This window comes from Pinus tabuliformis, chromosome 8 (assembly GCF_031772625.1).
Source record: "Pinus tabuliformis cultivar Carrire ecotype Pingquan chromosome 8, CPIR1, whole genome shotgun sequence".
Classification (NCBI taxonomy): domain Eukaryota; kingdom Viridiplantae; phylum Streptophyta; class Pinopsida; order Pinales; family Pinaceae; genus Pinus; species Pinus tabuliformis.
In genome coordinates, this window is record NC_142294.1 from 674,039,700 (window position 1) to 674,056,040 (window position 16,341).

At 35.8% G+C, this 16,341-nt stretch overlaps 1 protein-coding gene across 1 annotated transcript in view; it reads left to right on the forward strand.

The window, feature by feature from the left end:
* Nucleotides 1–14,091, forward strand: part of LOC149237371 (eukaryotic translation initiation factor 2 subunit beta-like) — a 69,457-nt gene extending 55,366 nt beyond the window's left edge. The window contains exons 7-9 of the mRNA XM_089372636.1: nt 2,581–2,723; nt 12,838–12,923; nt 13,670–14,091. Of these exons, the coding sequence (XP_089228762.1) occupies nt 2,581–2,723; nt 12,838–12,923; nt 13,670–13,747 (307 nt within the window). The 3' untranslated portion in view covers nt 13,748–14,091. The remainder of the gene's footprint in view (nt 1–2,580; nt 2,724–12,837; nt 12,924–13,669) is intronic.
* The last annotated feature ends 2,250 nt before the right edge of the window (nt 14,092–16,341 follow it).

Below are 16,341 nucleotides of genomic sequence, written 5' to 3' on the forward strand. Positions count from 1 at the left end.
TTGAAGTTTGAAGTTGACGATTATAACTCATTGGTAATGAATTATGAATATGATGCTTCCGGAAAGTTGAAACGTTTCATTTCATGTTAGATATTCTTTGTTATAGTTTGGTAATTGTTAGAAACTTACAAGTACAACTTTAGTGATGACAACTATTATATATTGAATTTTGAAACTTTTAAGGTTAATGAGATTCGAGATGTTGTTTCTTGTGGATCTGTGGTTGATGAAGATTATAACAACTAGATGATTGATGTTATATGGTTTAATCCATGTTTTTATGTTTTTTTATAACTAATTCATCATTCTACGTACATCAAAATATATAAAAATATATATTATATAAAAAATGCTCCCAAAATCACTCTTGACCCTGAAGCTTCCGAAAATTGTTGCTCCTGCTCCTGCTTCCAAGCAGCCTTGGTTCGTTTGACCTACCTTTGTCATCATTTGTTGGCCATTAATAAAATATCTTATGTTATCTTACCTGTCAGTTTCTTCTCCTCTCTTGAAAGAAAACAATGCAGGTCAATGGATATATATCTTTGCGATATTTTTGTCTTTGATCCACGAGAAATAGTTATAGACAAATTTCTATTTATTAATATCTATACATCAAAAATTGAAGGCTCTATGATAATAGCTTTTGAAAGCAAGCTTATTGTGATGCTTCCACTATGAATGATGTATATATTCCTATGTTGCATGAGTTTTTGGAATGTGGGAACGTTGGGAACTTGGGTACGAGTGTCAGGAATGGCTAGAGGTTTCCCCAAAATTTACAGAAAACGGCTAATCAGGAGCAGTAATATCATATAATAAAAAAATTAAAAATATATATATATATATATATTTAAATTATATAATTTATATAATAATCAAAATTAATATTAAATCTAAATATTCAAATATTAAATTAAATTTAAATATTCAAATATTAAATATATAATATCTCTTATATATAAATATATTCTTTGGGTGTTTCTTTCCCTGAGTCTCTCCCTTTTATATATATAAAATATTAAAATGTTAAGTTCATTATGACACATGACGAGTCTTTGAAACATTTTGGCTTAAAAATACAAATGAACAATTTTACATATATTTTTCTAGTTATTCTTAAGAGAAAAAGGTAAAGAAACTCTTAATGTTTAATCATTGACTGCCACATACAATGTGCACACACACTCTTCTGCCATATATATAAATAAACAACAAAAGAAATACTCATCAACATGACATCCCAGATATCGCCCTTACATCGAGGTGCCACACACTTCCTTAACCCATCAAGAGATTGCTCCAGTTTCTCAATTAAGGATATCAATGTTAAAGATATCTTTGGCATTTCTTCTTGTGAAGGTTTCAACTTAGGCTCATGTTTTGTGGGCAGTTCAGCATATTTCTCTACAGGCTTTGTATTCCCCAACACCAGGGAACGCGGGAACTCCAAAAAAAACAGTCTTCAAAGCTCTCGGAACTTTCCCAATCTCCCATAGCAGCTCCTGCTGAAAAGGGAACATTCCCATATGGTTCCAAGGCTCCCGGGAACGCGGGAACCATTGGAACGGGTTTCCCAACTCTTGGGAGCGGTTCCTGTGTAACAGAGGTATATTCATTTGTCATGTTATAATGCTCTATTCAGATGATGTTGGACAGGGTTTTGGGATCCCGGTAGAGTTTCTGTTTTCTTTTTCTTTGTTTATTCAGTTATGCCTGCTAAAGTCACTCAGTCTAGTTCTTTTGTCCTAGATACTATAAAGCTACATTCTCTGTGATTACTCATACTCCTAAGCACATAAGGGTGGTAATGTACCTTGAGAGGGATTTGATATCAAAGCTTTCCTGGAGATGACATGATTCCTGTCAATTTCATGGATGCATGCCTTCGAGGAAATAGACATATTTTCATTTCTATTTTAGAGGAATAGCACATTTCCAAGAAATATTTGATCTTTTTTTGGTTGGATATTGTCATGTTACGTTGTTTGTTTACTTTTCCAAACTAGAGACTTTCTGCTGTCTTAAGATGCATCTATGTCAGAAAGCAACTGAGGATTCTGGGATGTTATGTTGAAATATGTGGAAACTCTATATTTTGGTTTTAAGCAGGAATATATATTTGTTTGATCTGGTGCATTATTACTGGTAAGAAACAATCTTCAAAGCGATGAAGAGGGGTGTTGCTTTTTTCAATTTCGAGTTGGTGAGGCTCAGGGCTTGAAAATACTTCATGCTTGTTGGCCACCTATGTTCTCACTGTAGCTTGTTTAGCATTGCATGACTTAAAAAAATAATTCTCTTCTATGCTAAATATAATATGCCATATGAAACAATGATACCATTCCAGAGCTTAATCAATTTATCTAATTTTATAGCTTAATTAATTTATCGAATTTTGTGAATTACATATTTTTGCTTGAAGTGCCATTCATCTATTTCATGTGCTTGAGGTGTAATGTGTGCAAGTGTTTTCATGCTTCATCCTATAATTCAACTTTCTATTTCATGACATTTTTGCCTAGCAATTAAATTTTACCCTCCTAATATCATCTGGACTCCTGTTTTATTGATTTTCAGGATGCACAGACAGCCAGAACATGTGATGACATTCTTGCTTGCAGAAATGGGAACAAGCGGTTCTCTTGACGGACAACAACGGTTGGTTATTAAGGGAAGATTCGCCCCTAAAAATTTTGAGGGTATTTTAAGAAGATATATCAGTAAGTGTCCTTGACTTATGCCATCTTGTATTGAGCGGAAAATTTAAGATTTGGATGCCTAAAGAAAAGTAAAGTAAAATTTTTTTCACGTATTCATAATTAAAGAAGTTAATGCTGGTTTTGGGTTTCATTGACTTTTCTTATTCTGCCTGTCATGAGCATATTTTGTTGCAATTTGGAAAAAACATGAAATACCTTATTTTCCCTCTTTCACTTGCTAGGTATGGGTACTTTTTCAGTAGAATGGGGGTCATGTCCCTAATATAATCATGTTTGGGTATGCCAGATAAATGTATAGTAATTTTTTTTTTGATAATAGATGAGTAACATTTAGATTAAATCTGCGCCCGGTCACAGCAAATACATGGGGAGTACATCGGTTCAGAATCCAAATTTCATCTGTTGCCTACTAGCTACAGACTCCTTACAACATAGATACTTCCTATCAATACTATTACAGCAAAATTGATACAGAGAGGAACTTTCATATAAGCTGTCTGGAAAAGAAAACCAAAACTTCCTTGCATAAAGATCAATCAGATTCAAGAGCTGGCATGTTAAGGTCTATAACTGACTTGTATGCAGGTTCCAGAGGCTGACCTTGCATAGTGGAAGGTCCTTTGGCAAGCTTGAGGTCTGAAATTGTTAAAATTGGCAACTAGGGCCAAACTCCATATGGGTTATCTTATTTATGGTGGCTGATATTTTTCTTGGATTCCTCTCGTCGAGAGGTGTAGGATTGATCTAAAGATCATCCGATTCCGACATGTATTCATGGAGATATGAATTTATTTATGTTATTTGACAATTTGTCAAAATTTATTTATGTTGTTTGACAATTTGTCAAGGTCGGTCAGCAGCCAAATTACCCCAACTTATCCTCAACGTTTCATTATAAATAGAAGAGGTCTTCAAGTCATTTTACACATACACACTTCTCCTAAGATCTCTCTCCACTCGTTTGGGTTTGGTGGCTAGAGAGATCAAGAGGGAGAAGCCCTAGACGCAGTGGACGAAGGGTTCTATACGCAGTTGATGGAGGAAGTCTAGCTGCTCTTCTAAAAGGAGATCTAGCCATGCCCTAGCCGCAGTCACAAAGAATGTATAGCTGCTGTCTTGGAGGTGCCCTAATGTCCTGACCGCAGGCCTTATTCCACAGCAACAAGAGGCCTAATCAGCAGCCCTAATCTGCTGTCAAGAGGGTCACATACGCAGTCTAGAAAGGCTGCTATTCGCTGTCATGAAAAGGCCTTATACACAGCTCACCTAGCTGCAGTTTGTGAGGCCCTAATCAGCAGCATAAGAAGGCCTCAAACCGCAGTTAGAAGAGCCCTAATCTTAGCTTGAAAGGGACCCTAAGACGCAACAAGAAGAGTGGACCTAGCCGCAGCAAAAAGGAGTATCTCAACAGCGTGAAGGATCAGTGTTAAAGCCACATTGCTGTAGGTGACAGCGTGGTCTAATGCAAGGTTGTTTGGGCATGATAAGGTTGGTCTTGAGCTCGATTTGCAGGGCAGTAGAAGCCGCTTAAAGGAGGAGCAAGGGACCATTGTTTAAGGGCTGATTGGAACACTGATTGAAGGGACCTAAGCTACAGTCCACTGCTGGGCTAGGCCGCAGGCCATAGCCAGCAGTTGGAGGCCTTTTAGGAACTACATTCAGAAGGTAAGCAGCCCTATAAGGCAGCGTATGGTTGGAGGGACTGTATGAAGGCTAGCCGCAGTCAAAAGGTGGACTGTGGGGTCTGTTTAAGGTGCTGTGGCACTGAGAGCTTGTGCCCTAACTAGTGACCAGGTCTGCCATGAAATGCACCAGTCCTTGCAGCATATGAAGGGTGCCATATTAGCAGCCTTGTCATGATCAGTGAAGCAACGAAGGAAGGAGAGTCTTATTGAAGGAAAGCCTCAGTATTTTGGGTAATTGGTTGAGCTGTTCTAGGCCTATCATCTGCTGCATATCTTCAGCCCTTGATATCAGAATTGCAACCTCATTGTGTCATCGTCACGGAGAAGATATTTGATCTCCTATTTGGCAAGTCAAGTATTGACTTCAAATCATTGTACTCTATCTCTTTCTCTCTGCTGAACTATTGAAGAATATAAGAAGAATTAATCAACGGTTGCCCCACATTGGGGTTTGTCCTTGGCTGGTGCTACATCTTGTGTCCTCTTGTCTTGGCTTGTCTTCTATTGGTTATGTTTATGTTCTATCTACACTTTACTATCATGCTGATGTGATTGCTAATCTGAATATTGTCATGGGGCTAATATGAAAAATTGAAGTAAATTTCTCTAAGCATAGAACATACCAAAAATTAACAGAAATGATTAACCTGAGTGCGTTCGCCTCATCTTCCAACCTTAAAATATGTTGCTGAAGAGCAAAAATACGATTTTCTTGTTCAACCCGAGCATGATACATTTGACAGAATTTTACTTGTAGTTCATCGTCAGCCCTTTGTAGAGCTTCATGGGCTAATAAACACTGGGAGCAAGTGCAATCCCCAGACGAGGAATTAGAGGATGAAGAGGAGTTCATGATGTAGAAAAGGCTGATAAAATAACCACAATAGTCTTTGTGCAGAGGTAAACCTAGCCAACCCAAATCCACAGAGTGCAACAAATAACAGACTAGTGTAGAATGAAGGGACAAGGAGCCACATCCAGATTACTAATGATAGATTCCCGATGTGAGAGATGCCAAACTAAACAAAAGAGCTTCTTCCCCAATACCTAGTGCATAGACAATGCCATAGATACACTTTGAATTTGAAATTTCTCTGAACCAATGTCACATGGTTCGGGTTTGAGTTCGGGTTCAACAATGATTAGGTTCGGTTTGAGTTTGAATGTTTTGATGAGGTTCGTCATTAGGTTCGTCTATATATATATTAATTTAAAATGAATTATACGATAAAATAGTAAGAAATCAACATCAATAAACATCAAAAATTCTATCACAGACATGGAAACTACAAGGATAAATTACAAGCTTGAGTTGCGATAGGAAGTTATGAGTTTTGATCTATCGATTTGGTCAATGACTATGAGGTTCGTTGAACCTCAATTTTTTTTTAAGGTTCGCCAAAATTCGAACCTCAAGGTTAAAGTTCGACGAACCTTGTGACATAGCTCTGAACCAAATACTTCCATGGGGTGACAAAAGGAAAATAGCTCAAGTTACCACTGAAGACCACGGATAGGAAACCAATTATATCAGACCTTCCCTCACAACTCTGACTACTGAGAATTTCCAACACAGGGGGCTCAAAGTTACCTTATAACCTAAGAACGAGTGCCAGTTGCAGAATACATGGGTTTACACGCTGAAGGAAGAAGATGGAGGAAAACAAAGGTACAAAGCTAGACTTGTAGTGAAGGGGTTTGCACAGAAGAAAGGTATTGATTTTGATGAAATATTTTCTCCTGTTGTTGAAATGACTTCAATCAGAACTATTTTAAGTCTAGTAGCAGTTGAAGATTTGCATCTTGAGCAGTTAGATGTAAAGACAACCTTTCTCCATGGGGATTTGGAGGAAGAGATATATAGGCAGCAACCACAAGGATATGAGGTAAAAGGGAAGGAGAAACTAGTGTGCAGGTTGAAGAAGAGCTTGTATGGCTTAAAATATGCTCCAAGGCAGTGGTATCTAAAATTTGACAGGTTTATGTCTGAACAAGGTTATACTAGGTGTCACTCTGATCATTGTGTTTATCTCAAAAGGCAAAATGATGGCAACTATATTATATTGTTATTGTATGTAGATGACATGCTTGTTGCAGGTTCTAACATGCAGGAGATAAATGTGCTCAAAAGAAAATTGGCAAACTCATTTGCAATGAAGGATTTGGGTGCTGCAAAACAAATCCTTGGTATGAGAATAACCAGAGACAGGAAGAATCACAAATTAATATTGTCTCAAAGTGAGTACATAGAAAAGGTGTTGAAAAGGTTTAATATGCAGAATGCAAAACCAGTTAGTATACCTTTGGCTAGCCATTTCAAATTACGTAAGGAGGCGTGTCCCAAGGCTCAGGAAGAAATGGCTCATATGTCTAAAGTTCCATATGCATCAAGCAGTTGTAAGCTTAATGTATGCAATGGTCTGCACAAGGCCTGATATTGCACATGCAGTGGGAGTTGTAAGCAGGTACATGAACAATCCAGAAAAAGAACATTGGATGGCAGTGAAGTGGAATCTCAGGTCTTTGAGAGGTACCACAAATCAAGCATTATGCTTTGGTGGTTCAAACATTGCTCTACAGGGATATGTTGATGCAGATATGGCAGGTGACAGAGATAACAAGAGGAGTACTACAAGATATGTATTTACTGTAGGTGGAACAACTGTCAGTTGGGTTTCAAAAATCCAAAGTGTTGTTGCACTTTCAACAACAGAAGTAGAGTATGTTGCTGCTACAGAGGCTAGTCAAGAAATGATTTGGTTACAAAGGTTTTTGGAGAATTGGGCAAGAAACAGGAGTTGGGCAGGTTATACAGTAACAGCCAGAGTGCCATACATCTTGCAAAGAACTCTGCATTTCATTCCAAGACTAAACATATACAGCTCAAGTACCATTTCATACGGTTAGCATTGGAAGATGGACAGTTGAAGCTGGAAAAGATACACACTAGCCAGAATCCTGCAGATATGTTAACAAAAGTTGTAACCAGGGAGAAATTGAGAATCTGCTCAGTTTCAATTGGTCTTCAAGTATGATGAAGATGAGAAATAGCCAAGTCCAAAGTGGAGTCATTGTCTAGCAAATGAAGCAGCGGTGGAGTTGCTATAATCAGTCTCCAAGTGGGAGATTGTTGGGTGTGGAGCCTGATTATCTTCTGTATTCAAAGGTTTCAACCGGATGTATACCCTAGGAAGATTGTACACCCGCCAAAAATAGATGAGAAGTTGCCTTGTAAAAGTCTAGTAATTTTTAGTCAATCTGGGCCGTTCATTAGGCGGATGATTTGACGGTAGAAGTTATGTTTAGTTTAGGGTTTTTTCCCTAGAAGGCAACCCCTCACTATATATGAGGGAATTGTATTGCGTCTATGTATCTCTGTATTTTGATTGAGGAAGAGAGAGAAGATTGAGAGTGAAGAGGGTGTTACAGCAGATCTGCTGTAGGTTATATCTCTTCAGTTTGCTGGATAATATAATAAAAGAAGGACTGGCTGTTTCTCCATGAATGTAGCCCAAACTGGGTGAACCACGTATATCTGTGTCTCTCTTGTTTTATGCGTTTTCTGTGTTTATATTTCTGCAATCTTTTATGTGTTCCATTGCTCCGTAATATATAATTTTCTAACATATTGTATGTGGCAGTCAATGCTTAAACATTAGAGTTGCTTTACTTTTTTTCTTAAGAATAACTAGAGAAACATATGTAAAACTGTTCCTTTGTATTTTTAAGCCAGATTGTTTCAAAAACTGGTCATGTGTCAAATAATTGATAATGAACTTGACATTTTAATATTTTATATATATAAAAGGGAGACTCAGGGAGAGAGACATTAGAGAATATATTTATATATGAGAGATTATATATTTAAATTGATTTTAATATTTGAATATTTTGATTCAATATTAATTTTGATCATTATATAAATTATATAATTAAAAAAATATTTTATATTTCTATATTTTTAATTTTTTATTATTATATAATATTACCGCTCCTAATTAGTTGTTTCCTGTAAATTTTGGGGAAACCTCTAGCTGTTCCCGACACCCGTACCCAAGTTCCCAATGTTCCCACGTTCTAGAAACTCATGCAACATTGTTTATCTGTCTTGTGGAGTACTACTGAGGGTTCATACAAATATTTTACTGAGTTGCTGTGGACTTCCACTTCCTTACACAATTACTGTCTCTCCAAACTTGGGCTGATTTCACTCTCTAGTAGACTTATTTTAGGGTTTTTTCCCTTTATAAGAAGAGTGTTATCCTAGGGCTGTTATCTTCACTTATTTCAGGTTATTGGTTTCCCTCTTGCAAGTATGAGAATTTACAGTGGAATATTGTGCTTAACCTACTGAGTTTTGGTGTTGCTGGAGAAGGGCATCACATTTAGGGCTAAGTAACCGGATTCGTTATATAGGGGCCACGTGTCCGAATCCGGCGTGTTGGACACGATTCGCCCGAAAAACGTGTCCAAAAAACATGACACATCGAATCCTATCAGGACATGTTGAATCCCAAGTGTGTCATGAAATTCACCAGCGTGCCCCGATTTTTGACAACGTGTACATGATTCGTTTGGCGGAAAAGTGACTTGTGTTTGTCCGGACCATCTTTTGGAAGATATTTGCTGGTTGCATTCCCTTTATTTCTAGCAAGATATAGTGTAACACAATTAGATGTATACTAGAAATCCTAAATGTATAGTGGAAGTCGGATTTGAGTAAATATTCAGGATGTACTTATTAAGGTTTTGTTCATGATGATGTCAATCAAGTAAGTTATCTGAACAAGAAGTTTTGATTGAGGAATCTTTCAACTATAGGATCACAAGATAGCCGTTTTATTTGTAAGTCAATAATGGTGGTTTCTATTTTTCCTTTTCTACATGTATCATCCAGATTTTCAATAGAATGTTTCACATTCTCTTTGATTGGACTTGGTTTTCTTGTTTCCATATCTTTTCTGGGCATGTGTATGGTTTACAACTTTTATGTGAAATAACATGCTATTGAGGCTTGCCCCACATTGCAAAATCTGGGGTAATTTAAATCCTTTTATCCCAGGTCATTGATTAGAAACATAAACAAAATCGACCTAATGCCTCCACAATCACATTCTCATAGATTGTGAATTTCCACTTGATACCATGCTCTCTGCAAAACGAGTCAATCTCATTAGTGCTGTACTCTCCACCAATATTAGATTTCAATGCCTCGAGATATTTATCACTTTGCTTTAAACAGAAATGTGTTGTCAGTGTGTTTATCTTACTATCTTGTAGTTGTAAGTTGTCTTTCAGTTATGAATTATGAATCATGATTTATGTGACCAGTACCACTGACATATATTTGAATTTTGCATGTACTATGCATGCTATAGATGAAGATTTATGTTTGAAATCAATAAATTTGTATCATTAATTAAAATTTGTGTAAGAAATATCTAATTTTTAATATATATATATATATATATATATTTTTTTAATAAAATAATATATAATGAATCCTACGTGTCCTGTTCCGGGGGGTCAACGTGTCCGAATCTGACACCACTACGAATCTCGAATCCTACAAATCCCCGTGTCAGGTGACTTAGATTTAGGGTTGTTTTGGCCCTTTTTATCTACTGATTTGAGAATTTCTGCACAGTTTTGGATTCCCAACATTAGGGCTTTCTTCCTGATATATTTCAGATTTGCTTTCTACTGATTCAGAAACATTTTTGGGTGGTAGGAAGCACCTGCAGGCTGCTATACTGGTTTTCTTTCTGGACTATTCTTTTCGATGGTTCTCTTTAGCCCTATTTCATGGATGTTTTAGGGTTCTTGTGGCTGTTTCATGCTGGTACTTTTGCACGAGCACTTTTTTAACCTCTAATCTGAACAAATCTGAAGTTTTAGGTGGGGAATCTGAATGGTTTTCAGGAGGGGGTTTCTGGATTATCATTATTGTAGGGTTCTAAACTCTTGTGGGCCCCTTCAGTGGGTTTTCTGGAAGACTTTATGGAAATTTATTTTTGATGGATTGAGTGGACTGTTCCTGTAGAGACACATGGTGGTGTTATTTGCGGATTGGGATCTACCAGTTTAATGGATTGGTCCACTCTATAGAATATTTCTGAAATAAGATCATTTATGTGTCTTGCGGAGTACTACCGAGGGTTCATTTAAATATTTTACTGAGTTGCATATCCAATCACCTCCCTTGGAAAAAGGGGAGGAAGCTTGAATGGGCACAACAATGTGGGGCAAGTTTTCAACTATTAGAGAACTTTCTAACAAGTGCACCGATATTGAAAATAGCTGATCCAAATGAAGACTTTTCTGTATGCATAGATCCTTGTATAGAAGGAATTGGTGGAATTCTTACATAGAATGGTCATGTTGTATACCATCAATCTTAGAATTAAATAAGCACAAGATAAATTATGCAGTCACACTTTGAAGATGTGGAGGTACTGCTCGATGGTTGAAAGATTTTGAGCTAAGAATAGATCATAATGATTTGATCAACCATATTTGAATGGAAGGCAAGCAACATGGCTATCATTCTTTTTTTGATTTTGATCTTGATATCAAAGTTCAAACGTATAAAACAGAAAGATAATAAGGTTGCAGAATCGAAACATGCATGCAATGTAAATATCAACAATCAGCATATGCAAATTCGATTTGAGGAAGATAATTGTTAAATCCCTCACAAATCACAACAGATTGGTATTATCTTCGGGTAAAGGAGGGGTTGAACCAATAAAATTTACAACAAAAATTGAGGGATATCATATAGGAAATGATTGTATTGCCCTTTGCATGGATAAAACATATGTTCCCAAGCCTCTAGACTTGAGGAAGATCATTATGCATGTGATGCATAATGTACCATACTCCAGCCATCTAGGCTATCAAAAAACAATTCAACAATGCTAAAGCAACACTATTGGCCGGGGATGAAGAAATTTGTTGCTGAGTACAATTCAGGGTTGAACATCAACATTTAATTGGGTTGTTGCGGCTGATATCCCTTCCAAAACAAAATGGGTAGTGTTAATTCTGGATTTTATCACTGGTAGTTGACAAATTAACTAAAGTTGCTCATTTCATTCTAGATAGATCCACACATAAAGCAGCTGACAAAGCATATATCTTTGTAAAAGATGTAGCCAGATTGTGCGTGATATCCAAGGCTTATTTGTGATGGGGATTTGAACTTCACCTCAAAGTTTTGAAAGAGTTTCTTTGAGGAATTGGGCGCATGGCTGATTTTCATCACAACATACGATCCACAGTTTGATGGGCAGACTGAAAGGGTAAACTGGGGATTTGTGGTTATGCTTCACATGTATGTGATGGATAAACCATCAAAGTGAGAAGATTATCTTCACTTGGTCGAGTTTGGAAGTTTTCACACAAGGGGCCTCATGCATGAGGCCATTTGAAGTTCTATATGGTAGAAAATGCGATACTCCAATATGTTGGGATAATCCCACAGATAGAATTACATATGGACCAGAATTGCTCCAAGAAATGGAAGAGCATGTTGCAAAAATTAAACAAATTTTGAGAGTAGCTCAAGATACTTGGAAATACTATGTAGATTAGTAAAAAATTATTGGCAATTTAATGTTGGGACTTTAGGGTAAAACCAAAAATGAGCTCCTTGAAAGTTGGGTGTTTTGCCAAGCTAGCACTACCATTTAGATATTGTGGGCCGTTTGAAAAACTAGACAGTATAAACTTTTCATTGAAACTATTACAGGCCTTCATTGACTGACAAACATCCAAGAGTTTATTGCTCTTGTTCTGTAGGCTTGCACTCTTTGAAGTGAACAACTCTGTAAACAATGAAATACAAATTTCAAATCCTGAACTCCATGAAAAACCTAGTGGCAAACTTTGCATATTTTTGTGCATCACACATTCCTATAGAAGGTTGTCAAGGACATGCGTTTTGGACTTTTTTGGGTGTCAGTTTTCAATAACTATTAGTGGCTTAAAAATGACAGAAATATTTAGGCTGAAGACTAATTTGTTGGGGAAAATAAATGGTATGACTGTAGGATGAGAAAAAGGCAAGATGGCCATAAATAGATGGACTCGATTCAATTGCCGAGCAAAGAATTTTTAAGAGGACAACATGCACCTCTTAATTTGGTTATGGTGTTAACATTTTAGAGGGCATTGCTTAGAGAGGCATGAAATATCCAGTTTAAAGCATAAAATTATTTTCAGTTATACATATCATATAAGTCAGTGATCAGCCATGATATTTTTGTATTGTATTACTCTGGTCTTCCTTTCTTGAATCTTGTATAATATTATCTCTTTGTTTAGTCTGTTGACGATAAAGTTATGCTATTGAAAGTCCTATGTGTTCCTATGGGTTCCCTTTCTATTGTTTTTGTTAACAAGATTTGATTGTTTATGTAACACAGATGAGTATGTGATATGCAATGGTTGTAAGAGTCCAGATACTATCCTTTCAAAGGAGAATCGGCTTTTCTTCCTTCGTTGTGAACAGGTAACCTTGGCTACCAGAATGCTTATTGGATGTTTCTTGTGCAATCAGTTTGAACATTGACTCAAAAAACTATATGCGAGGAATATGTTTAATGTATTCTTTCAATATGATTTTTAAAATTTACATTCACGTTTATGATTAAGTTCGGTGTTCTTTCAATATGCTTTTTAAAATTTACATTCACGTTTATGATCAAGTTTGGGTACATGATTTTGGGAATTTCCAATTCTTATATGGTGACATTTCAACTTGCCTCCAAGTACCTCTGGTGTCAACACCACATTCTCTCTGACATCTATTATTGAATAGGTTTTTCTTCTTCTTTTGAAATACAAATGATTAAAAGCCAAGTTTTTTTCTCGTTTGCTTTTATTTTTCCGTGCTTTTCTGTCATGTCAATAAAAAGCATGCTTTTGTGTCATTATTTTAATTCCCATAGTATGTATAATATTGAAGAACAAGCTAAAAATGCAATAAATGGCAAATCATAAACAATGGAAGTATTGCACGTGGCACATCCACTCCAGTTGTGGCAATCTTTTCCTATTGGAGTGCACATTTCATAGTGTGAAACTTTGATTTGCACCTGTTAGTTTATATTCCTAGTTTTAAACTTTTATATATTGCAGTATTTATTTATTTATTTTTTATATAGCAGAAAGGATCAAATAGAAAGATGAAGGGTCAGATAGGACTGTTGTTGCAGACCTCAGATTGTGACTTCTAATGTTTTCTTGACTATGCAGTGTGGATGTTCACGCTCTGTGGCACCTATCAAGGCTGGTTTTGTTGCTCGTGTTGCACGCCGTAAAACTGGCACATAAACCTGAAGTTTAAAGGTTGAAAAGATTGTTGCAGTGTCACTATATGCACTTTATCCTTGTACCTAAATCGAGAACTGGCTTGCATTATAATTTTGAAAATCTGTCCTTGGTAATTGTTTGCATTAGAATTTGGTACTTCTGCATGTTCTTTTATAGCAGTTCAATTGAGTTAAAAAGAATTCTAAGTGGTAATTTTCCATTGAATGTTGAGAAAATGTAAAAAGAATAATCTTTTGGGGAAAGCAGTGGACTTTCTTGAAAGTTTTTGGATGAATTCATGTTTTTCATTAATGCGGTTGTTTACCTAATAAAGCCTGTGTGTGAAAAACTCAGTTAAACAGTTAGTATGCTTTTCCACATGATACTAGTTCATTTGTGTGGATTTTTCTGTAACATGATAACAAGAATTATCTTACTAGAGTGTGAAACTAGTAAGATGTTCACTGAGAACTTTCATTTTGAGGTTGCATTGGATGAAAAATCTTCACTGACAAGTTTTAACCCTTTAGTAGCAAGTTCAACGTTGTGCTCAAATTTGGACAGTGCCAGTTAATTTAACGTTTTAACGAAATCTTTCTTTTGGACTATGGAAATGGACCTCATGTTGGAAACCAACAAAATCGTGCACAGACACATTAATCTTCTGATTATATTTTTTTCTTTTATTCTTTCGTTATTTTTCCTCGAGTATGAGTTCATATTGTCTGGTTATTGGAATTCATTTTTTGGCTTTGCAGGTCTTGGAAAGGAATATTTTTATTTTTTTGCTTGATGATCGGGTTTGACAGGACTTTTGACGGTGTTTATTTTTGCTCAGAAGAAAATCTGTTTTGGATTTATCATCATTTGCCATGTGAAGTTACTCTGCAGATGGAAATCCAGCTTTTGTTGTGCGCTCATGGGTGTCATTTTTTTAGCATTTCTCAAGTGTTTGTTGAATATGTTATACCACCTATCGCCTTATAGACTTTACAGTTGCTTGACAACCTTTTTGTGTGAACAATAGCTTAGAACTTTACGAACCTGTTTTCATTCTATGGTGGAACTTACTGATATAAGTTTATCTAGAACTTTGCTTTTACGAGATAAATTTAAGCACGAGCCTTAATATTCTACGTAATGGATAAGTTTATATATGCGAGCATCATCATAGATATTGGGAGCAACATGCTTTTGTTATTGGGCAAGTGTATTATTGAAGTAACTAAATTAAAGCAATGAGGGTACTCGTGGCTTTTGTGGCAAGGAGTTCAACAGTCGTGCTCATTTCAGGTCACTGATGTAATAAATTTGAATAATGTCGCAAAACTTGCATTGTTGGTAGTTATAAAGATGTGGCGGCTTATCTTTTACCATGTTTGACAAAATATGATATTCGGGGCAAGTCATGCAAAACTTGCATTGTTGGTAGTTATAAAGATGTGGCGGCTTATCTTTTACCATGTTTGACAAAATATGATATTCGGGGCAAGTCATGCAAAACTTGCATTGTTGGTAGTTATAAAGATGTGGCGGCTTATCTTTTACCATGTTTGACAAAATATGATATTCGGGGCAAATGACTTGATGGACTTTAGCGTCATGGTTGATCAATTAATATGTCTGTTTAAGGGATTTTTCTTTGATATGAAATTTTTTATCTATATATATTTGAACTTAGTGAGTTGGCTGAAGTATTATGTACTTCAAACTTATATGTCAAATGCGGTTAAAAAGGTTTGAAAAAAAGTTAATTTTTGAAAATTAGCGTATGTAAACTTATAAGAGCACTTTCTTATTTTGCATGTAAACAATCGGTAAGTAAGCTTATAAGACCACATGGAATGTTGTGTGTAAGCTTATACGAGCACTTCTTTTAGTAATTCCAAGTTTTAGTTGGCCATGCACTTCGGTGTAGAGGTGATCCAGATGTTTTGCATATTTAGATCGTAATTGTTTATAATTTTATAGCCAATTTCTACTAAAGTAGTAATTCCATGTTTTTGTTTGTCATTTTCTTCGGTGTAGAGGTGATCCAAATGTTTTGCACATTTAGATTGTAAGAGTTTATATCCAATTTCTACTATAATAGCAGTGCACCATTTTACAATTATACAATATTACATATCTTATTATTGACCTAATGAATAGTTAAACTTCATTTAAGTTATTATTTGCTTGGCAACAAAGAATATTAACACCCATATATATATATATATATATGAAATTGGTTTAAATGCCAAAGGTCAGTGATGTATTTTGGGCTTGGTGGATTGTTTAAAGTGGGATATATGAAATACATGAAGAGGGGACACAATGATCTCGAAGTGTCGTCTTTTTTTTTGCATATATATATATGATCTCGAACTGTCATATATATATATATATATATATAGCTTATTAGATTGAGGAAGGCATTGTTAAAAACTATATGTTGCTGGGCTGTTACTAGGGAAACCAGACTAGCAGCTTTAGTACAAGTCTTTTATGGATAAAGCTAAACAATATCTTTTAAACTAGAAAGCCATATAAAAACACTAGAGGTGTTTGATAGACTTACTTCCTATATATATATATATATATATATATATATATATATATATATGAAAGCAATA